At 35.1% G+C, this 24,784-nt stretch overlaps 1 protein-coding gene across 1 annotated transcript in view; it reads right to left on the bottom strand.

Annotated features, from left to right (window-relative positions):
• Positions 1-24,784, bottom strand: part of IL1RAPL1 (interleukin 1 receptor accessory protein like 1) — a 1,269,227-nt gene that overhangs the window by 248,487 nt on the left and 995,956 nt on the right. The window contains exon 6 of the mRNA XM_057495499.1: positions 18,410-18,484. Within this exon, the coding sequence (XP_057351482.1) occupies positions 18,410-18,484 (75 nt within the window). The remainder of the gene's footprint in view (positions 1-18,409; positions 18,485-24,784) is intronic.

The following is a 24,784-nucleotide window of genomic DNA, read 5'->3' as shown; positions in this document are numbered from 1 at the left end:
GAGGAGAAGGATGACAATATTGACCCCAGAGGCAGAGATGGGAGTTCTGGACCACAAGTCAAGGAATGCTGACAGCCTCCACATATTAAATGAGGCAGAGTTTCTCCCCTAGTGTCCCCAGAGACAATGCACTTCCAGCCTCCAGAGCTTTCAGAGAACTCATTCCTGTTGTTTTAAGCCACTCAGTTGGTGGTCATTTATAAGAGAAGCCACAGGAAACTAATAAAGATACCAAGATATGTTTGTAGTAAGGTAAATTGCTCAAATTGTTGCTGAATATCTTCTATGCTTTGAGAAGTACCTTTTTTTCCCACCTCATCCTCATCTTCATTCCCCAGTATGGTATAGCTTCCACTTGGGAGGATATTCAGATCTCATTTGTATCTTCTGTGCCTGAGTTAGTCTCGCTTTCTTGACAATAACAGCCTGAATGATGAGATAACCCAGATGTGTCTGCATCTGTTAGCTCTCTCACATGCATAGCAAAGAGCTCCAAAGAGCACAGAGATCATGATTATGACTAAGAAAACATCAGACCCACCAGGTCAGAAAAGATGTAGATGTAGACATAGATATGGATATAGATTTGGATATAGATATAAATTTAGATATATGACTATAAGAATGTTCTGTTTGCAGACCTTAAAAGTTCCAATAGGATAGAGAACAGTGATTCTAGCCTTCATTCCAGATCTAATAAGTTAAAATTTCAGGTATGGGGTAGGTAGGGGAGCTAAGAAATTGGGTGCATGTGTTTTGTGCAAGTTCTACAAGTGTTTATGATGTGTGTTTCTAGTTAAAAATCATTGCCATAGACAGGTGGTGATGAAGATCCACAGGCCACTGAGATTCGCAGTGGCAAGAGTGACTGAAACGCTTGCGTTAGTATACCACGACACCGAGGACCTCTTTAGCTGGAGGAAAAAAAATTAAGTAAAAGGGAAAATTTCAGCCTATAATATTAAAATAATTTAAGTATATGTGTTCTGAATTACCAAACTGAATACCAACTGCTCTTCTGCATTTAAGGAATGAACTGATCATTATTTCAGTAACAATCTTAGAAAATCTTACTCTTATCTCCTCATTGAGAAACTGTTTTCACAAGCTAGAATAAAGTCAATTTCTATCTTGTATTCACTATTAGGCAATGTGCAAAATAATCAGTACTTAAGGTTCTTTTAGTCACTGATGTTTACAGTAGAGTGTTCACTTAGTTACTATGAAACTTTCATTCTTATAATAATTTTCACAATTGGTAGAAGTTTTCTGATACTAGTGTTTATGACCTATTAAATGTCATCCCATAGGAAAAATTGCAAATTACTGTATTAGGTTAATGTAGCATATCTTTACATTGTTAAAGCATTTTGATTTCTACGAAAACCTGACCAAGTTTTTTAAAGTTGACATATATTACAAGCCATGTGCAAGATGCACTGTAAATGTCATAAAAATACCATAAGTCCAATTTAACTTCTGGATTAACATTAATTTTGATCCAATTGTTACAGGTTTTCTAAATGGATGATTTACCAATGTCTACATAGTTTTTAACTTTAAATGCTCAAATAATCATTAGCTGGCTTTAAATTACCTATCTATATATAGTTAGATAATTATATTTGGAAAGAAAATGTGAATCCTAAATTAACAAAAGCCAACTTTGTGTGCAGGGAATTAATAGTTGTTGCAGTAAATTGACAAGTCAATTATTAGTTTCAGTTTGTCTATTTTAAGACGTGAAATGAGCTCACTTACTTTTGCTTGCTATTTAAGAAAGGCCTGTAAGTTGCTGCTTTTCAAAGAATAAAAAAACTCTTAGGAACTAGCCTACCCTTCTAACTACTTTTCTCACATTAACTTTTGCGGCTCACGAGACATTCTGTTCATGAACGTTCTAAGTACTTCCATTTTCTTAAGTGCCTTGAAAAGAAATTTCATGCTTGAAGATCAGTGGTATAAGAAAAGTATCTGTTAAAACGTACTTGAAAGAGCAGAAGTACAAAAAAAATGGGAGTGAGAAAATAGGAGACAAAGATGAACAGAAGCAGTTATCCAGGAGACATGCAACTGAATAGGAAAAGAGAAAACCTGAGAAACATTTCAAGGACAAATTCACACTCAATTGTGCTATTACTAGATGTTCTGTATGATGAGACAGAGAATCTGTTAACAATGGGATAAAGTAGAAATGAAGTACTCGACAAAGATGAGACTATTCTAAATATTACAGAGGGGCCAGGGACATAAAAGAACATTGCTCACAATTAGAATTTAACAAAGGATTGAAAAACAATAATCAATACACTAGTGTATAGAAATATGACACATAAGCTTCGGTCACAATCTGTAAAATGGAGGCACAATACAAACATCACAGACTGTTGAAAAAATGAAATGAGACTATATGAAAATGCCTTGCAAATGTAAGACACCCTACCAGAAAGGAGACAGTACGAGTAACAATCAAGGAAAGCTGCACCTACAGGGCCTTGACTCTAGTTGATTAAAAAGTTCATTTGAATGAGAGCTGACATTCATTCATGGCTAAAGCTTTATATAAATGACAGAGAGTCTTGGCCTCTTCTTGAGAAACAAGGATCATCTCTGAGGTTAATCAAGATTGTATTATAAAGCCTTTGTACACAGAGTTTGCATCTGCCTATCTGTCTATCTGCCTGTCTATCTACCTATCTATCTATGCACCTTTTAGCCAACCTTGTGCCCAGTAAACAGTCAATAACAAAGTACTAAATGGAACTGGTGAACCCATTTCTCATTCTGGGCCCCTAAGGTTGAGTAGTCTACTAGCCTAAGCTTTAGAGATCTGCCCTAAACTCAAGATGCCAGTTAACCCTCTAACCTTGACCACTTTGCTTGCTGAATTCTGATACTTAACTGTTCTTCTGACCTCTGTTTATTTCTCCAAACTCACCCTACTGCTCCATTGACCTTCAGTAGTCACCTGATCTTTTCACCTCTGTCTGATCTGGATTTGATTTATTGTTGGGCCTCCCAGTTAGATCTTCATAGCTTAGCCAGACTCCTGGGCCCTTCTTTATCTGTCTCCCTCATCCATGAAAGAGGATTTACAATCATACCCAGTAATCAAGTTAAAAACCAACAGCTCTAGTGTAGTTTATTCTCTTACTCTGTAATATACAGCTCCTGAAAAGAGTGAGTTATAAATGCTGGTTTTTATTTATGAGTATTCAAGTTGAATGAATCTATACAATTTGTTCATTTATATATTTCTGTGTATCTGGTATTGACCTACATATTAAGGATGTGAGTATGAAAACATTATAGTCCATTCTTTAATGAGTTCTGATTACACTAAGGGAAATTGACACATGATGATGTGTACATCAAATTATGAGAGAAATACTCTAATAAAAGTGTGAGACAGAGATTTCCTAGCACTTAAGAATTGTTATTTAATTCTGTCTAATGGGAAAAATCAGGAAAGGTTTCAAAAAGGTGACAAGAGGTGCATCTCAAAGTTGAGTAGACAGGCACAAGGGATACAGGCAGGAGAGGGAATTCCAAATAGTAGGCATAGCATGTGCAAAGGACAAGATCATGGAAGTCTGTAGTGTGGTCAAGAGTGCCTGGCCTGTGATGTGATGTTAGTAGGAAGGTAAATGGAACTATGAAGATAAGATGGGTCATGCTGTGAAGGAACTGACCTTTATCTTTGAAGCAATAGGCAAACAATATTCTTAAGCACTGAATTTAGTGTTAATAAGATTGACAAATAATTTTCTTACCAAAATAAATGGTGAGTCTGGCAAACTAACTACTTTTATTTTTGGTGCCTAGAAACTAAAATTTCTAATGCCTAGTATAGGTTATCAATTTCTGTTGCCCTAACTGTTGACTTTGATGATTATACATAGGAATGATGATTGTGTCAAATTCATGAAAGCCACTATATATAGGTTCTAATTAATAGGGTAAAGATAAGCACAGATCCTTTAGTCCATCCTTTTCTTGGGGCATCTTTGTATCTTTACAGGTAATTAGGTAATGTTCTTTCTCAAGTATGGGGCCTCAGAAGCAAAGATAGATCCAGAGAAAATTTGTATAGAGAGAAGCAACAAAAATGTCTGCTGGGATAGTTAAGAAATGTTTTACTTTTAACTTAACAAGTTGGTGGTAAAAAAAAAATTGGCATAATTATTTCTCTGTAGGGCCAGATTGTTGGAGATAATTTGCCCAGTTGATTCTACCATGATTCTTATTTCACCTGATGGGGTGATTCTCCCTTCATAATTAACTGTGTTGCTCTAGACTGCTTAATTCTGTGATGATAAATCTCATTACATTAGTTGTTCCAAAGATATTAAAAATTATCTCATAGTATGTTCCAACCTACAGCAAGAGGGAAGAGATTAATATTCCACGATAGCCATGCTGAATCCAAATCCTAATGTAAATTTACATGACTTTTAAAGTGGCTGCACATTGCAACTCTATTTGGTGGTATGAACACTGGGTTTACCAATAAAGGGACTGGACACTGAGGCCATTAGACCAAAGCTATGTACCAGACACATTTTATTTGTCCCATATGGTATAAAAACATGAATTAAAATTCCTTTAAGTAGGACATATATTCCCTACTTCCCCATGGTTCCCATCAGTCTTTACTGCATTATACCTGGCCTTACTTTCCTCATTTACATAACATGAACTTGACTTTCTAACCCATGCTGTAGCATTTGTATTATCTCAGAAAACTCTATTTCTTACTGGAAAATGTCTTTAATAGCTGAGAATCAGACATTTGGTTTGCAGGTGACATTAGGTTCAAGGCTGAGATACAACATACAGACAGCAAGTGAGATGAACGCAGATGGAGCTGAGATGCATGCATTTCAGATACAGGGGGAAATCAATACTGGTTGAGAGGAGAGGAGAAGGAGGGTTTTCAGCCTAAAAGAGAACACTCCAAGGCATCAGGTTGGCTAATTATGCCCCCACTAAGTTAATGAAGAGACGTACTAAAGGTGACAACTTATTTAATAAGATGTGAGTGAACCAAGGACTTTAAAGAAAGCAAATACTGAATATGAAAGCAGAGCCTCCATAGTAACTATTGCTTCTTTCTCTCCTTTGTCTGCTATAGCCTTATCCCTCCACATACACAGAGAGGCTTCCTCGCCACTGGAGAAAGAGCATACATTAGCCACTGAGCCAACGCACCTCGTCTTGGATGCCATAGTAATCTGTGCAAAACTTACATCTGTAACTAAGCTGGGCCAGTCAGGATCTTGCTCATGGAATCTTCAATGCCAGCTAGAGCCCCAAACTCCAGTACTCCTCCAGGTTAGAAGAAGTGAGCAAAGCACTACCCTTGCCCTGAGTGCTCCCCAGCCCCCTGCTCTTCTCCACTTTTATAAAAAGTGACAATATGCAGGGAGAAACCGAAGAAAAACAAAGACCATTTGAACATTGTTCCAGTTGTCCTTGAGGTCAGTGCCACTCCTACGTTGTTAGTGATTTGTTACTTTCAGTCAGACCCCTGATAATAAAATAACAGAACCTGTGCTTCTTCAAGAGCAAGTTGTCTGGATAGGAAGCTGATTCAACAAAAAGTCCTCAAGTTAGCTTTTGCCTGAAACACCTATGTAGTTGAGACAAAAATTAAACTTTTTTTTGATTATTTTCCGTCTAAATTGTTTATATACTTTCCTCAATTCTCCATTTTATTTCATGCACATAGTGACTGAAAGAATGCAATAAAGACCTGCCTGCCATGGAATCTGTTAAAAGCAGAATTCCCTCTGGATTTAATATTTCTTTCATATGTAGTAACTGCTGTTCTCTGTGACACTTAACTTCACCTGAAGCTAATAGCTTATGTATTCATCTAATGAAAGAGTCACTTATTTTATTTATTTCCCATTGTATGAAAACATTACTCCCACTCTTTAATTAGTAGCACATTCTAATAAACAGCTTTGGAGTAAAAATGCATTATTCATGGAAAACAGAGAGAGAACTAAAAAATCATTAGAAATTACATTTATACCTAAGAAAAGTATCTTTGTATAATTTGTATAAATCTTTTTATAAATACAACACATGTCATATATTCTGAAGCAAATATTCTTTCTACTTAGAATGGTACGTAACAGGCTGTACATAATAAGCAGAGTGTGTAATAATAGTCTAGTTCCATCCCAGGTAATTTTAGCCAAAATTAGGTACATTATTCAGAAAACACTTAAAAATTTCAATCTGTGAATTAAAAATCCTAAGATTGCCAAGATCACTGACATTACCAAACGAAGAGTACATGTTCATCAGAAACACTGAAATTTTTCTTTCAAGAAGAGAAAACAAAAACATTTTTGCTGAATTTTCCTTAAGCTGTTGTTTGGCATTAATGGCTTCTTACCAAATATGTGGTAATGATTTCAAATTTTCCTAGAACACATCTTATTGTAAGTGTCCTATTTCTAGCAATGGCTTGATGTGACAGGATGCATTCAATTTAATTTTTTCCAGAAAAACAATGCACTTTCCTTTGCTCGCTTCCTACTCAAAGAGCTGCCAAGTTTCTATAAACACAATTCTTCAGCAGGCAAGCCTGAGGTGGGTGCCCCGCTTTCATTAAGCTAGAACAAAAGTTTTCTGAGTGAGAAAGCCTGTGGTCTGCCTGTAAGTTTGAGAAGACCACTGAGGGGAAATGGGAGCAGAGAGGAAATTACTGACACTTCTGGAATCCTAAGGAACTTGAAGCCTTTCTCTCATGGAAGTGGGAGGTATTTTCTGACCAAAGCATTCAAGTCCAAGACTTACTTCATTACAGATGAATTTTGGAAAACACAAAGTCTTCATCAAGATTTTCCTTTTCTTTTTTATTATTACATTGCATAATAGATACTGTAACTAGAGTTCATAAATGTTAACTACAAAATAAAAAAACGCTTAGAGTTTTTGGGAAAGAAACATTGGACTGCACTTGTGTGCAGTGAATTGGAAACAAGGCCTTTTCCTGGGAATTTGCTATGAGGTTCAGCTTTTAAAACCTTCTGGATATTTCATACACTGGGTTTATCTGGCATATTTTGGAGCATATGGTTAGGCACATCTTAAAGCGTGAATGTTCAGGCATTCATAAAGTAACAAATCAAATTTCATTGTATGTACTTCCATACCAAAAAGAAAAAACATTATTAAATACCTATGAGTGCATTAAGACAAATAAAGAAGTGATCAGAAGAACGATGCAAGGAAAAGAGCCATATAAATTCCAGGAGAATCAAAAATCAAAATGTTCCCTTTAAACTTGGAAATAGGAACTCTCACCTCAGTTGTAGCTATGGAAATCAAATGACAACACGGGCAGTCATTCTACCAAGAAACATTTCAACAAAACCAAGGCGGATAAGATAGTGTGATGGCCTTCAAAGCATATCCCTTACAAAAATAAACTGTTTTGTCATAACTGAACATGGTATCTTCTAGTCACTCGAATATTCTACCCTGCCACATCCATTTTTGAAGAATTAGATTAAAATGAAATACGGTTGATTCTGAAGCTGATGAATAAAATTCAGTATTTCCTCCGCGGAGGCAAAAAGTTGCAATGGGGACATCAGTTTCCCCTGATAGCCAAGGAGAAGTCATTTGAAGTGAGGGGTGGATGATCCTTTTTCTGGGTTAGTTAGAAATACCACCTGCAGTTTCATGTCAATGAACCTCATCTTATGAAAACGTAAAAATCTGCACTACCTCAGAGAAAAGATATAGGGGTGATTATTCAATTACAAAAGGATTCTTATATAAAATTATTAACCATAGAGTTTCTATAAGTAGTAAATTTCCCTTGTGCATATAAAATTTCCATTGATCATTAGCTGTTTAAGACAGACTGGGGGACAGAGTGTGTTAAAGCTGACATGTTTAGCCTTTACTAATTAAAGATCAATCAATAGTGAATTTAACACTTCTCTGAAATTATGATGATTCAATTTATCCACAAATCTGTAGGAATATACTAAGTTGGTAGAGTAAGGTATGACTGGAATGCTAAGTGGTTTAACATTAAACCATAAAGAACTGGTATCCTATTTTCATAATTGTATTCAAGTGCAAGTTATTTTTCATGAGGAGTCTGCATATAATTTAGGAATGCTCAGCTATTGAGCCAAAATTCAAGAGGAAATTTATGGATGAACATCTCTCTTTATATTCAAATTTTAAATGATGGGCCTTTTTATAGTTTCTATTTTAATGAACATCAGTCATGTGGTGCCTATGCTTATTCTGAAATCTCTTTGAATATTCTACACCATAATGTCCTTTGATAGGTTCATTTCTGATAAGTTGGCATTTACTTTGCAAATTCAGGAGTTCTTTTTAACATAGGATACTCGCATTTTTCTATGCTAGTAAACTTCAATCATTAGGAATGACTCAGACAGCTCTGTGATAACAGTCATGTCAGAGGAAAAGCAGTATTTTTCTATAAAATGAATATGCCTATTGCCAAAACCTTCAGGAGGAACTTGACACTCATAATGGTTTGATGCTTTGTTTTGTAAAATTATTCACATGTCCTCTGTCTTAAGAAATATTGTATCTGAATTTCTTTAGTTTAGAAAAATGTTTATTTTACTCTTACTTTGTTCTTGATGGTCACTTATAAACTCATGTGGCATAGTGTCCATTAGATGGTCTTTTTTTTTTAAAGATGGGAATCATTTTCTTCTGTATAAACTGCGTAGTTACCATTTGCATTTGGGTAGACTTAGTGAAGAGTTAAGTAATCTAACATCAATAAAATGTTTAAGATAAGTCTCACTTAAGTGGAAATATTTAGTTTGCATATTGTGTTCTTAGAGTGGAGATGGAAATTAATTTTCTAAAATATTAGCCATCATGTACTGAAGTCCATGTGTGCTACCATAGTATGATACTCTACTAAGAATGTAAACATGATCAAGTAATTGGCACTTAAAATGCATTTCAGGAATCTTCTACATACAAAATTCCATATATAGCATTAAAATATCTCTACTAGCAGCAAGCATGTATTGACTACTTAATATATACCCGGCAATGCCATAATCTTTACATGCATTATCTCATTAAATACCCACACTAACTCCATAAAGGTAGGTATTATCATGGTGCCTTTTTTATTGATTAGAAAAATGAGGGCTGTTTGTTCAAGGTTACACCAGTAGAAGTGGCACAGCTGGATTATCACCTGGGTCTGTCTGATAGAATGACCTGAACTTGAACCACTGGCAATATGCTGCCTCTTTATTATAATCAACATAGGTCAATAACAACATAAAGAAGAAGAAGAAGAGGAAGAAATTGATGATGATAGCAAATTTGCTTTTGTAAATTTGTGATACCAGAACATGTCGCCATTTTTGGTCTTTGTTTCCTCATTAGTGAAAGAGAAGGATTTGCCTTGATAACTACCAAAGCCCTTCCACTTCCTGAAGTGCCTAAATCTGGAATTGCGAGAGGCAACACATACCTGGTTTCCTCACTGTCCAACAACAAATAAAACAGTACTCTTAGTCTGTAGCAAAAGAGTAATCTACATGATTTGTATTGGTGTCCAACACGCTAGACCAGCACTAGACCAGGAATTGGGAATTTCTGTGGACTCTCTGCATTGGTTTTGTGACCACACTCTTTCTTGGATCTTTTCTTTCTTCCCGTCTTCTCTCCCTTCTGCCCTTTTTCCACGGTAAGAACAAGAAGGCTCACGTACATTGTCTCTATTCCGGTTTTTAATGTATTCGAACGAGTGCTTCAATTGGATTTCAAACTTTCACATGTCAATGACCCATAGAAGCTGTTCGAACCCTCTATCTCCACCTTTGTTTGGGTGTCAAACCTGTCCTACCACTAGGCATTGAGTATTTAACACTTAAAAAGGAAGTGTGACTTCTACTTAGATAGCAATTTTTACAGCAAAAATGCAACGTTGCATTTTTCCCCAACCTATTGCCCATCTCTAACACTAAAGAAAGACTTTAATTTTGAGACTCTGCGAGATTCATATAAATTGGGTCATGTAATGATCTCAGAATACTAATACTAGCTTCCATTTATTGGTTTAGCATTTAAGGATATGAAATATTAACTAAATACTAATATGAAAAATATTCCTTTTTAGGTTAGAATCACAATTTCTAAGGTGCCTTTGGTTTCAAAACTAAGATATCAGACCACAACAGCTGTTAAGATTTACTACTTTCATTTAACATGGCAAGATAAATTTGGATTGAGTAGAACTGAACACCATCAGTTTAAGTAATTATAATACCAGTATGTCTTTGCCTATACATGCTTTAATTATGATGTCTATTTGTTCAGAAGCTCTAATTTATATCTAACAAGCTTTTTTCCAAGCAGTTAAAAACTAGGCATATCTTTCTTAAGTGAGTAACAAGTGCATCGTTTTTCATCTAAAACCTGGATTTAGATACAAATGTTTTTGTCCAGAGTGAAAGGGAAGTTTTATTTATTTTTTATATGAGTTCAACAATGAAAATATGTCTTGTAGATCCCCTGTGGTGCAGTAAAACCAAAGTGAACATCATTATATTCACTGACAACAAGAGGAAGAATAATTGTGGATGAAAAAACCCAGTCATTGCTGACTTCCCTAGATCTGGAAAGAAAGGTCATATTTGCATCACCTGTACAACTCAACAACAAAGGTTTTTTTTAATTTAGCATCAACAGTATCATAAGCCACTTTCAGAACTGGGTATCAAATTCAACATCCTGACTGTGTTTTGTTTCTAGGCTACTGATATTAAGTACTCTCCTACCCAAGAAAGGAAAGAAAGAGGCTTCCCAGTTTTAGTAGGAGTTAAGTACTCAGAAAAAGTGTCTTTGATTCAGAAAATAACAGCGATGAAAATATAGACCTAGACAGCAAATGTTAGAGGTCTATTTTTCACTCCATAAAATAATTCCCTACAGAGTCTCCTTGGATTAAAAACTCAGCCGGCATATTTGTAATAAAACACCTTCCAAGCACAGGTATTTATACACACAGTTCCAGAACATATGAAGCACTGAAGTAGAGGATGTTTCAATAACTAATCATTTTAGCTTCACGTAACTCAAACATAATTTTTATGATAAAGAGTTTTCCTATAAAATATCAGTAAAGATATATAATGTATGGACATTTCCCTTAGTCTATTTGAAATTTAAAATTCTACACACTATAGTATGGTGTAACAGGGCAAGGTGTGCTAGTTAAGTTCTAGTGTGACATTTTATTTTAATTAGTCTATAGTTAAATTGGATAAGGTTACATGTATGTGTGTCTCTTCACCAGGACGTTTAAAAATTTGAGGTTTTAATACTGTCATCAACCACTTTCCTCTACATGTTAACATCTGGTGAATCCTTGTTATTTGCTCCAATACAGAAGTGTTTGCTTTTTAACAAACTTAACAAAGTAAATATTAAAGAAAAATTTACTGCTGGGCATCTTATTCAGTTCAGTGTCACACAGAAAATTTGGAGATGTGTGATTTTTGTGCCATATACACTTTATCATCAATTGCTATCTTTGACATTCCCTGTGCCCAGAGTACATCACAAAATTACTGCATCCTTTATTAAGAAACATAGAATCTAGAGGAAGTTCTCAGTCAAGCATTAAAGAGGAAAATGGATATAGACTGTACATATTCAATTAGATTTCTATATTTCATCAACTCTATACATTAACCTAAATGGACTAGATTTATTGGAAACCCTCCAAATTTAGATGATCCTCAAAAAAGAGAGGCCATTTATACTCAATGAGTAAAGAGAGAGGGAAAAACTATTAGAGCTAACAAACAGATTTGGTAAAGTTGCAGAATACAAAATCAATACACAGAAATCTGCTGCATTTCTACACACTAATAATGAACTATCGGAAAGAGAAATTAAGAAAACAATCCCATTTACAGTTGCATCAAAAAAGAATAAAATACATAGGAATAAACTTAACCAAGGAGGTAAAAGACATGCATATTGAAAACTACTAGAAAGAAATTGAAGAATACACAAATAAATGGAAACACATACTGTGCTCATGGACAGGAAGAATTAATATTGTAAAATGTCCATACCAACCAAAGCAATCTAGAGATGTAATGCAATTCCTATCAAAATTCCAATGGCATTTTTCAAAGAAATAGAACAATCATAAAATTTGTATGGAACCACAAAAGACCCAAAAAAGCCAAAGCAATTTTGAGAAAGAAGAACAAAACTGGACGAGTTGGGCTCCTTGATTTAAACTATATTTGCAGTTATAGTAATTAAAATAGTATGCTTTGGGCATAGAAAAAGACACACAGACACACAGATTAGTGAAACAGAATAGATAGCCCCAAAATAAACCCATGCATACTGGGTCAATTAATTATGACAAAGAAGCCAAGAATATACAATGGAGAAAGGATAGTCTCTTCGATAGATAGTGTTGGAAAAATTGGACAGTTATATGCAAAAGAATGAAAATGAACCCCTATCTTACACCATATACAAAAATTAACTCAAAACAGATTAAAGACTTGAATATAATATGTGAACCATAAAACTTCTAGAAGAAAACATAGGCAATAAGGTCTTTGACATCACCCTTACCAATGATTTTCTGAATCTGATACCAAAAGCAAAAGCAACACAAGCAAAAATAAACAAATGGGACTACATCAAACCAAAAAGCTTCTGCACAGCAAAACAAACCACCAATAAAATGAAAAGGCAACCTACTTACTGGGAGAAAATAATAGTACATCATAAATCTGATACAGGGCTAATATCCAAGTTGTACAAAGAACTCACATGATTCAACAGCAAAAAAAAAGCAATCTGATTTAAAAATGGGCAGATTGGAAACGGGATTTTTCCTGAGAAGACATACAGATGGCCAACAGACATGAAAACATGTTCAGGTCATTAATAGTCAGGGAAATGCAAGTCAAAACCACAATGAGCTATCACCTCACACCTGTTAGAATGGCCATTATCAAGAAGACAAGAAATAACAAGTGTTGGCAAGGATGTGGAGAAAAGGGAACCTTGTGCACCGTTGGAGGAATGAAAATTGATGCAGCCACTATGGAAAACAGTATGGTGCTTCCTTAAAAAAAAGTAGAACTACCATATGATCCAACAATTCTACTTCTGAGTATTTATCCAAAGATAATATAAAGACTAATTCAAAAAGTTATATACACTCCTATGTTCATTGCAATATTCTTTACAATAGCCAACCTAAATGTCCACTGACAGATGGATGAATAAACACGTTGTAGATATTATCCAGTCATATCAAAAAGAATGAAATATTGCTATTTGTGACAACATGGATGGACCTTGAAGGCATTATACTAATTAAGTCAGACAGAGAAAGACAAATACTGTATGAACTCTCTTATGTGTGGAATATAAAATCAAACAAACAAGCCAAGCTCATAGGTTCAGAGAACAGATTGGTGGTTGTAAGAGGTGAGGAGTAGGGATAAGACAGATTGGTAAACATTTTTAGTTGATTATTTAGAAAATAAATTGAAGTAAAAAGTTTTTAAGTAATTATACTCATTATATGCTTCTGGCGAGAGTTTGTACAACTTCTCTGGTAAGAATTCTGAAAATATGTAGCAAGATACTTTAAAATAATTCTTTATACCTAGTACTTTTCCTTTTAGGAATCAGTCTTCCTAAATAATTATGAAGTCAGGGGAAAATGTATAGGTAGAGATCATTGCATCATTATTTATGATAGTGAAATCTGGAAAAATCTAAATTTCCAGCAATATATAAGGTCATGCACATAGATGCCATGCACATTTAGAAGGAACACATACATGCCACTAAAAGGGTATTTTCTGGGAGTATTTAATAGGAGTAGAATGTTCTTGCAATGTAAAGTGTAGGAAGCAAAATTCTTTTCTGTGTTTTCCCAAAATTTCTACTATTAACCTATGCATTTTAAAATGTAAAAACTGAAATTTAAATAAAGAGATATCCATACTTTGATGAATAATTAATGAAAATTTTCAATAAATTCTAAGTTGTGAAGTATAATATATCTCAATAGTCAAAGGTGGGATGGTTTTATACTCTTTGAAAGTCTGGTAATGATAAATATAACACGCTCACTTCTGAAGGTTCTGAAAATGGGTTCCTGGTCATAACAAGAGGGCCACATCTCTGACTGACATCCTCAGGGCTCAAGCTCAGCAAGACAATGGTGCCTGTCCTTTGATTCCCTTCACTACAGCCTCCTGAAAGGATTAAGTCAGACTCAACTCCTAGAGTAACCTTCAGAACTGTAGTGTGATTTCTGGGCTATTTGCCCAAGACTGCTGTCCATACATTTGCTGATGCCTGAAAGCTGTTTTAAAAGAACAAAATTCTTTTTTTTCACATTTAGAAGGAACACATACATGCCACTTAAAATGGAAGTGCTAAGCTGTTGACCACATATTGACTGATTCAAACAGACCAATTACATATTTTATCTAAATTTAGTTACTATTACATTGCTTTTTTCCTAAGTACTTCGCTTTTTTGTGTCTTTTGTATTCTACGCTGAAACAGTTCAAATGATTACTGTTAGAACCTTTTCAGTTTTGAGAAGATAAAGGAATTGGAAGAAAAGGAAGACAGAAGAGATATGGAAAGGGAAAGACAGGCATGGCTGCAAATGGCAGAGAAAGAAGTGGGAGATGATGACAAATCTATGCATTTCATGATTTTACCTAAGTCATTATTAATGAGTTTTATGTATTTGCAGACAAACTGGAGAACTGATAGAGTTACAGTTACAAAGAACAGGTGATGTGTGTGTAACCTTAACCAGGATGCTCAAATTACATCATCAGACGTGTACCAACTCAGCTTTGTGTAATCTCTGATGACTATTCTCATAATGTGTCTCATATAGTAGTTTTATTATCTTCTGAGGTCAACCCTCAATTTAGGACAAGGTTGAGTCAGACCTCTGAGCTCTTAGCTAGTGAGACTCAGCTGGAGATTCTCACCTTGTAAGAGTGGGCACAACCTACAGTTATCCATCCCTCGTCCTGGCCACCTCCTTACTCCCACCCCATGACTCCTGACTCAGGTCCCTTCCTTAGCATATGATACCACATTTTAAGCCTGCTGAAATTAATGATGTTTTCAAATCTGGAAAAAGCAAAAATTAAATCCCCAAAGAGATGAAAAATCAAAGTAGATTTTGTAGGAAACAAATACATTTTAGGCATCTCAAGTCTTTTTCTTTTTGGTGCTTAATAATTTTCTCTATTTTCACTTATCCTTTATGATCAGCTGTTTTACCTACTCCAATACTAGTGCAGTATGACCAGAGCAAGGTAGTTACTTCAAATCAACTGTTGCTCTAATATTCAATTTAAGGTTAAATTTCTCTAATTAGTAAATTATTTATCCTACACTCTGAGAACTGGAATAAAAATAACACAAAAGTTGTTTAAAAGAATCCAAATCCCAGGTTGATGTCCATAGTTTACTTGGTGCTTGAAGAGAGTTCATGTCTTTGTATTTCCAAAGAAGACATACAGATAGCCAACAGGCACATGAAAAACTGCTCCATATCACTAATCATCAGGAAAATGCAGATCAAGCCACAATGAGATATCACCTCATACTAGTTAGGATGGCCACTAACCAAACAACAAGAAATAACAAGTGTTGGTAAGGTTGTGAAAAAAGGGGAACCTTCCTACACTGTTGGTGGAATGTAAATTGGTGCAGCCACTGTGGTAAACAGTGCGGCAGTTCCTCAGAAAACTAAAAATAGAAATACCATATGACCCAATAATTCTACTAATTAGAATTTACTGGAAGAAAACAAAATCTGGTGATTCAAAAAGATACATGCATCCCTACGTTTATTGCTGCATTATTTATTACAGCCAAGATATGGAAGCAACCAGAATGTCCATCAATAGGTGAATGGGTAAAGAAGATGTGGCACAAATGAACAATCAAATATTATGCAGCCATAAAAAAGGAAGAAATCTTGCCATTTGCAAAAACATGGATATGGACCTAGAGAGTATTATGCTAAATGAAGTAAGCCAGGCAGAGAAAGACAAATACCATCTGATTCACTTCTAAGTGAAATCTAAAAATAAAACAAAACAAACAAAACATCAAAAGACTCATAGATACTGAGAAGTGACTGGTGATTACCATGGGAGAGGGTTTGGAAGAGGTGGGTGAAGTAAGTGAAAGGAATAAAGAGGCACAAAATCTCAATCATAATATAAATTCATTACAAGAATGAAAGTATAGCATAGAAAATACAGTCAATAATTATGCAATATCTTTCTATGTTGACAGATAGTAACTACACTAGTTGGGGTGAACATCTAATAATGTAGACAATTGTCAAATCACTATGCTGTATACTTGAAGCCAGTATTATATTATATATCAACAATACTTGAATAAATAAATAAAAACAGCTCATGTCTTTTAGCAGAGACAATAAAGGAGTTAACTACAATATTTCCTAGAGCATTTTGGTAGCAGACATACCCATCTTTCTTCAAATAAATATACAAACATTCCCATTTGAATAACAATTTTCATATTTTCAAATTAATTTGACTAGTGCTCATAAATTTTGCTCAAAAACAAGAAATGTTTTAGAAAAGGAAAGCTTTAAAAATTATTTATTCTATTTTATAAAACACTTCAGTAGGAGGTAGAGAAGAATCTGATTTATTCCAACTTCAGGGACACTTCAAGGAAACCCAATGGGAAACCATCAATCATAAAATTCTTTAATTATGTTGTCATGTAAAGAGATACAATTAATTTCATATTGACTAGGTTCCTGATTGATAACTGGTACCATAAATGACTCCTTGGATATTTATAGTTTTGTATAAATCCTTATGAATACATCTCCCTAGGAGTTATTGAAAGGTCTGTATGAGGAGGGCCACTTGTGAGAAGTTCTATTTAAAAATTTTTTAGAAAGTAGCAATAAAATCTAATATACCCCATATACCATAGCATGAGTAAAGTGTGAAATAATATTAATACACACTTATTTCATATACAGCATTGCTTAAATGCTGCTTGTAGTCTTCCATTCAAAATAACGATAATTATATTACTACTTGCATGTTTATGGCATTAATTCAAAAGCTTGGGTTTACCACCAAAGAAGCATATTAATATCTTCACTTGTACAAATATTGCATATGCTCATGCTTCAAAGTTAGTGAACAGTTCTAATGTTAGAAATTCACTAACTACAATAATTTTACAGGTTCTAAAACCGTCGTCATATCTTTTTGCACTCTAACTCTGGATTGCTATTAGCAACAATTATCATATGCATAATCTTCATTTTGAAAATGATTTACAATTTTTATTCAAATTCTCACTCCAGGAACAATAATAACATTGGTAACTTAAGGGATGGGCTATCAATTCTTTTTAGTTGTATACAGTTCTATTCTCAAATGCTTAACGCAAGAAAAAATTACTTAACCAACATGAATACATGGTTTAAATTACGCTTTTGTTAATCTTTATATCAAGCCACTAAAAACAAATAATTTTCTACTAAAGTTTATGATATATAGATGCATACTATATTTAAAATAAAAATAAAAAGAATATAACTGGGTATACTATATATATTTGTAATTAAGAGGGAAAATTTTTCCATAATTTGGTATAACTGAGTATTAATAAATCAGACTCAAATTCTAGACTTAAGTCTAAGATAAGAATATTATAATTGTGATTTGTGGACAACTGGACATTTTTATCATAGCATATTTTGTCCATGTTCTTATATCTCAAACCTATTAGTGCTTTAACCAACAGCCACTTGCTTACATTTTATTAATATATTATTCATAACTTAATTAGCATAATGCCCATTATATTTGATAAGATAAAAGTGATTTAACTATAATATTGACATTTATTTAAATGAATCTGTACCTTTCCCCCCAGTGCTCAAAAATTTTATTTTAATGTACAATGGATATTATAAGTGAAATAGTTCCATACTGCCTATTTCAAAACCAACTGCAGTCTTACAAAATGACAATACCATCTGTAAAACCTTCAGCCCATCTCATTTCCCAAGAACCATCTAAATAACATGAGTGTTTTACATCTGTATGCCCATCTCGGTGCTAAAATATGCACTGTGGGGGATGGAAAGATTTATTTTTGCTGGTATATTCTCCCTCCCCACCCTCTCTGGTTTGCTGGTATATTCTAATTTTGTTCCCTTTAAGTACACATGGGTTTAACTCCGAGTATGACATCAGGGTACGGCCGAGGCTTATTAACTATCAGAATGAACTGAGAAAAGTGTTCTAACTAGAATTAAGGTATTACTCACCCAGCTGGGTCTCCTGAATCGTCAGTTTACTTTCGACAGGATACAAAAGCTTGGGTGGCTTATCAGTCAGAGGAGCTGAAAAACAAAAATAACAATATAGACTTATAGTTATGCTGCATGAACTGAAGGATAGAACACGGTTTATTTTCCCAAATATTTTTCATTCTCACAGTAATGTGTCAAAACATTCTATCAAGTAATGACTTACATATTGCAGGTAGTACTTTCGGGCAAGCTGAAAAGCTATCAGATTGTACACAAGTCAAGTATACCATTTCCGAATTGCCAGTCACTTGAGAAGGTTGAAGTACAGAATCAGGATTGGCCAGTTCTTCAGAACATAGGACTGTGCTTCACCAAAATATTTTCAGCTTGCCCCTTTTTAAAGGGTGCTTTACATTTTCTCTGAGTTAATTACAGGTACACATAATATACACTTCATTATTTTGATGTTTTTTTTTATACAGTGTTGTCTCATTCTTCTTAATCCAGTTCTTCATTCCCATACACTGAATCACATTGCCTCAAATCCTTAATCTGTGAATTAGATTAAATATTTCTTACACACGTGTTACATAAATGGTGTAGCAATGTGGCATTAAATTAGCACAAGCTGCACGCCTGAACATACACACAGGTATTCACCAAGATAATATTCTAAATGAGACTTTCCATTTAATCAAAACCTCTTTTTACTTTTATCCATTACATATAGTATTTTTGCTGATTTGCATGATATACTCTATTTGATTTTTAAGTTTCTACACATTTCTGCTGTTATCAATTATCAGCCTACAGATCTAAGCGTTTACTATTAACCATCTTGAAGATAAATTTTTCACTGTATACTTTATTCCTAGCTCAACTAGAGTATCTGGATCTTAAACAAATAGATTCTTCTTCATTAAGCCTCCCTCTCCACCCTCTCTGATTGAATTGCCTAGGTCCCTTGAAATCTGTCACTACAATTTCCACACTGTAAAACAGTATAGAAATTATCAATTAAGGGTTGCTGAACTAAATGTTTATGCTTTGAAAGCTTTTTTCTATGCCAGGAGGACATGCCAATTTGGTTGATAACTGGAAGGCTGATCTAGACAACAGTGCTATGAGTTGGCCACATGACCACATCACCAGAGGGTTCAAGAATTCAATCTGTTTCAGCAGCTCACCTTCATCTCTAGAACAGGGTCAGTGTAAACAGATAATACACCCCAACTCAGAAAAACGGGGATGAGTGGGAGATCAGCTTCACACAGGACCAATAACTCTTGTTGATAACTGAAGGCATTGTTAATATTTAATGCAGGGATGGGAATGTAGGGGAAAGGAAAGTTGAGGTAATAGGAGGAGACAGGTCACTCTGAAATTCTCAAAGATTTGACATCACACTGACTAACCTTAAATACTCTTATTTCTTGCCTCAAGTGATCTTAACAGATTTTTATTCTCCTTGCAGCCAAATAAGTACATGATTCATGAAATGCTGGGCAAATAGTTCACCATTAATGGGTCAAAAAGCCACACTTCTTAGCTTCTGGTGATTAAGTGATTTCAGTGAACTTCAAAAGCATCAATAGCATCAACATAAAGTTTATTCAGTAAAATACAGCTTACACAATAAATTAACTCAGTTTATAAAATACAGTTTAGTCAATAAATTAACTCAGCTTATAAAATCTTGTGATTATGTAGTTACAAGTAGACAACTGAACAGTTCGTTATAGAAAGCGGCTGAGGAAATGTTCCATGTTCAAACACATCCCACACTAATTTATAATAAGAGGAGAAATCTGTAGAGAAAGATAATAACATCCATATGTAGCATATTTGTTCAGAAATATAACATGTTTGTGTGGTTCTCCACTCCAACCCATCACCCACCCCATTGGCATAATGTTACATACTTAAGATATTTCATATTACTCTCATGCATCAAGCCCACTTGCAGAGGAATCATAGACTATTGGAGCCAGAGCGAATTATATGCATATTAAGTTCTTTGATTTTTAAATTGCGTTTCCTAAATTCCTAGGATTTCCACAATGTCCCTGTGGGTAGGTGAAGTGAAGTCAGAGATAAGGGGTGGTCTACAGGACTTGACTTCATGCCTTGTATGGCCAACCCCTCTCTGTAGCTCTGATTTTATTTACCTTAACATCAGTATTTCACTCAAGATTTTAACCAAAACATTACATTCAATTCAACTGGTATTTATTGAACACTATAATGTGCTAGACATTTTGATAGGGGGTTTGCAATATCTCTGATTTTTGCCTTACAGTAATCAGGAGTTAAAATAATGATAATGATGATACAAAATTCTGGGCTGATTCAACTCCCCTGTTTTAAACATCAAGGATCCGAGGTGGAACCAGAACAACTGGTTTTGCCAAAGGTAACAGAGCAAATTTAAGCTGGAGTCCTTGTTAGGTCTTTGCTTCCCAATTCTTTCTTACCTGCTCCTAGAAAATTCTGTCAAGCAACTACAATAACCCTGTGCAATGTTTCCTCTCAAGGTCTGAACAACCTGTAAGGGCAAAAACATGCAACTAAGCAGCCATAACTTATAGCAGAGCTCTCTTACTGTGCAGTCGGTCATCTGTAAGTCTCACATTTTGACATTATGTAATGAGGGGCTATCAAGGAGGCATGTTTCTCATATGATTCACCTGTCTTTCATCAAAGTGAATGGAAACTACCAGATAGCACACATTGGCAAAATGACTGTGAAGAGGGTGACCATTAAAGCTAAGATGTAGCTCAGCTCCACTGTCATTTGAAGATGACCAATTTGGCTGCCACAAAGAAAGGACATGTGCTGAATTATCTGTTACTTGAGTGTTTCTGACACTTCACAGTGCTTAATAAATATTGGTTAAATCAAACTGACAGAAGACAGAACTGGCAAACAAATGCAGGAATGGTAGTGACCAAAGAAAATGAACACACACACACACACACACACACACACACACACACACACACACACACACACGCACAAAGCCCTCTTTATTTCCTGCAGGGGCAAAGGTGGGACTGGAAGGAAATTCAAACAAATTACAATAAAAACACACACACACACACACACACAAGGAATTAGCATCAGACCATGACTGACTGACTGACATTTTATTGTCAAGAAAAGCAACTTGCCTTTTGGGTCTCCTTCGTGCTCTCTCTCTCTGACACACTGACACACTGACACACACACACACACACACACACACACACACACACACACTCACTTACTAAACTGAAATCAATGAAAATCTAAAGAAAGTCCAATTGTAGTGACATGAAGCATAGGTTGATTTTAAATCTTAATCATAGTTTGTTTACTAAAAAAAACACCACCATTAAAGTAGAGATGTTTCTCTGGGTAATTATGCATTAAACTACTTCTATGTATCTGCCGAAAAGCATTTTCAAGCTCTCATTTTATTCTTCAGAACATTATATTGACAACATTAAAGCTGATGCAGTTATTTAAGATAAAAGCAGACCTCCCTTACAGAGTTATTAATATGTCCCAACTGACGAAACTGTTCTGCAAAGTAGAAGGGGAATTTTAAGGACCCTTGTTTTGCTTCCTAGCTGCCGGTTAGAGAAACATCTAGAAGTCAGTATATATGAAGTTGTGTATAGAACTGATTCTTGATCTATGTTACGGTTCCTTAGCTAATCATGAAGGGATGCATTCTCTCTCTTTTTGTGCCATTCCTTGTACATTTGGGTTATGGAACAGTGAAAAATAAGATCCCATCTTCCAAAAACAAAAGTGATAGCAAACCAAGGTAATGAGGTCACCTTGAATTTTTCTAATATTCTTAAAAAGGAGAGAAATGTGAGATATTTAGGATGAGTATACTTTTCTCTGTTGACAAGTCACCCCTCTAAAATTTAATTTTAGTCCCTCAAGTACTATTGAGAATACTCAATACTTCTTGGATACCTATAAACATCCTACCCCAACATGTATTCCTTCAAAATCATAGGTAGTTTTCAGATTTTATTTTAAATAGTGACTTCTCTTCTGCATTTCTTAGAAACATGGTAGAGTAAGAAAGATAATACGCTTGGCTTTCAGGGAGATATGGGTCTAATAATTGCTGGTTCTGTCTTGTTGATTTAGCAAGTTAGAGAGGTTATTTAAGCTCTCTTAGTCTCAGTCTCCTGATATAGAGAGGTGACTTGGTTTACCCTTTTGGCTTGGTGTAAGGATTAAATGGGATCATAGATTAAGTGCCTATATACAGTAGGAGGAAAATAGATCCGTTCTAAAGATACCCATCAAAGTCTGGGACAATAGCATTTACCATTCTATATAGTCTGGTTAGAAAAACATTATGGTCTGTAAAATAATGAACTGGATGTTTAGCTAAGGATTCAAGAGAGATTTAGATCCCAGATTAAAGAATCATTAATATTGTCTACATTCATTTCCATAGCAAGAGAACTGATCTATCTTCAACAATTCAACAAAAACATTTTGAAGACTTTTAGATAAGCAAGCAATGAACTAGGATTATAAAGGACTCAAAGGTAAACAAAACACAGCTTTTAACCCTCACAGAGCTTACAACCTAGATAAATAATTATCATTCCATGATCCAATTTCAACAGCATTTATGAAGCACCTACAAATAGTAAATACTATATTAGGATGAGCATACTTTTATCTGTTGACAAGTCACCTCTCTAAAATTTAATTTTAGTCCCTCAAGTACTATTGAGAATACAGTAATAAGGTAAATAAAACAAGGTGTTTTATACATATAAGAATGCATGAGATGACAGCATAAATAGGATGCACTTTGATGAGTGCTATACTCAGAGGTAATTTCTTTATGACTCTATTTAAATGTACCAACTAAATTTGGTCAGGAAACACTATTTGCAGACTTATACAGATGATAAAGCATGCTTTGCAGCAATCCCACCAATATGCTCCATTTTACAATGGGTTTTTTTTTGTTTATTTTGTTGTCTACATGTACTTTTTTAACTTAAAAGAGTTGACAAACAACTGCCTATTTTTCGAGCAAGTGAAGGAAATGTAGATTACCCAGAGAGATTCAGTGACTCAGAATGTGATTTCAGTTCTGCTTGCTTTGACCTGGGGTGTTTTAACATTAGTTTCTAAGCATGAGCATAGAGCTTCTGAGAGCTATAGCAAGCACGCTCACTCTCATGTTTCTTGGGAGGTAAAATGGATGGACAGGAGAAAACATCAACTTACACTAGGTGAAGCCATTTGGGGAAAAGGGAGTGCTTTATTTTTCAGTTATCTCTAACGCATTGCAATTGGAAAAATTTCCCCTTTATGTTGCAAACAATTATCACGAGTCACAATAGAATCATGGAGCCTCAGAAGCCTCACAGAGGGAGGAGCAGCAAAGCAACTGGGCACAGAAGTACAAGCAGAGCAATTTATGAACAAACACCATATACGAGACAACCCCGATCTAAGAGTATCATGTCAAAGCTACAGAACAAACACTCCCAAGGACATAACTCTTGATATATCTCTCAAAATGCATGTATTCAGGAAAATGAAGAAATTCGCTTGACTAGCTTTTATACTTAACATTTCACTCATGCAGTTTGATAAGTGTTGCTTATAATGGAAATAAAACAAATATGTTCATCCAACTAATATTTTTAAAATATCTCCTCTCTGTCGGGTAGTTTTGTACTTACTAGAGGGTATAACAAAGAACCAGACAAGAGTCCTGCTCTGATGGAGACTGCATTCCAGAGAGAGAAAGAGATGGAAAACAGACATGTAAACAAATACATGTATAATATAATATCAGGTGGTTATCAATGCCGTACAAAATTAAGCAGGTAAAGAGAAAGAGACTAACAAGTGCTATTTTAGAGAGGAATGCCAGGAAAGTTTTGTTCTAAAGACCATTGGAAACAGATTGGGAAGGGAGGAAACCAGCCATGTGAATCCCTGGAGGAAGATTATATCAAGCAGAGGGAAGTGCAAAGCCCTGAGATGGGAGTACGCTTGGCACACTTGAGGGATGGCACAGGTCATAGCTATACTGACATCAGGGAAGAGTGGCAATGAGTTCACGGACAGCCATAAGCCAATTCAGGCATGGCCTTGTAGAACATGCAAAAGACTTGGGTTTTATTCTGAACATAATGAGAAAGTCCTGGAGAATTTTGGAGGGAGCCCCTGGCAGCATTCGTACGCCAGAAGTATCATTCTGGCACCTTGGTGTTCAAGTCTGGGAGGATGGAGTAGTGCACGCAGTGAGGCCAACTGGAGGCAGGAAGGTCAGCAAGGAGAGTGTTGAAGCAAGTCACTGACAGGTGATAGTACACTGGTGTTGGTGGTAGAAATGGTAGGATTTTTTC

Source organism: Manis pentadactyla, chromosome X (genome assembly GCF_030020395.1).
Source record: "Manis pentadactyla isolate mManPen7 chromosome X, mManPen7.hap1, whole genome shotgun sequence".
Lineage (NCBI taxonomy): Eukaryota > Metazoa > Chordata > Mammalia > Pholidota > Manidae > Manis > Manis pentadactyla.
Note: the sequence above shows the minus strand (reverse complement) of the source record. Positions and strands in the feature narration are given on the sequence as shown.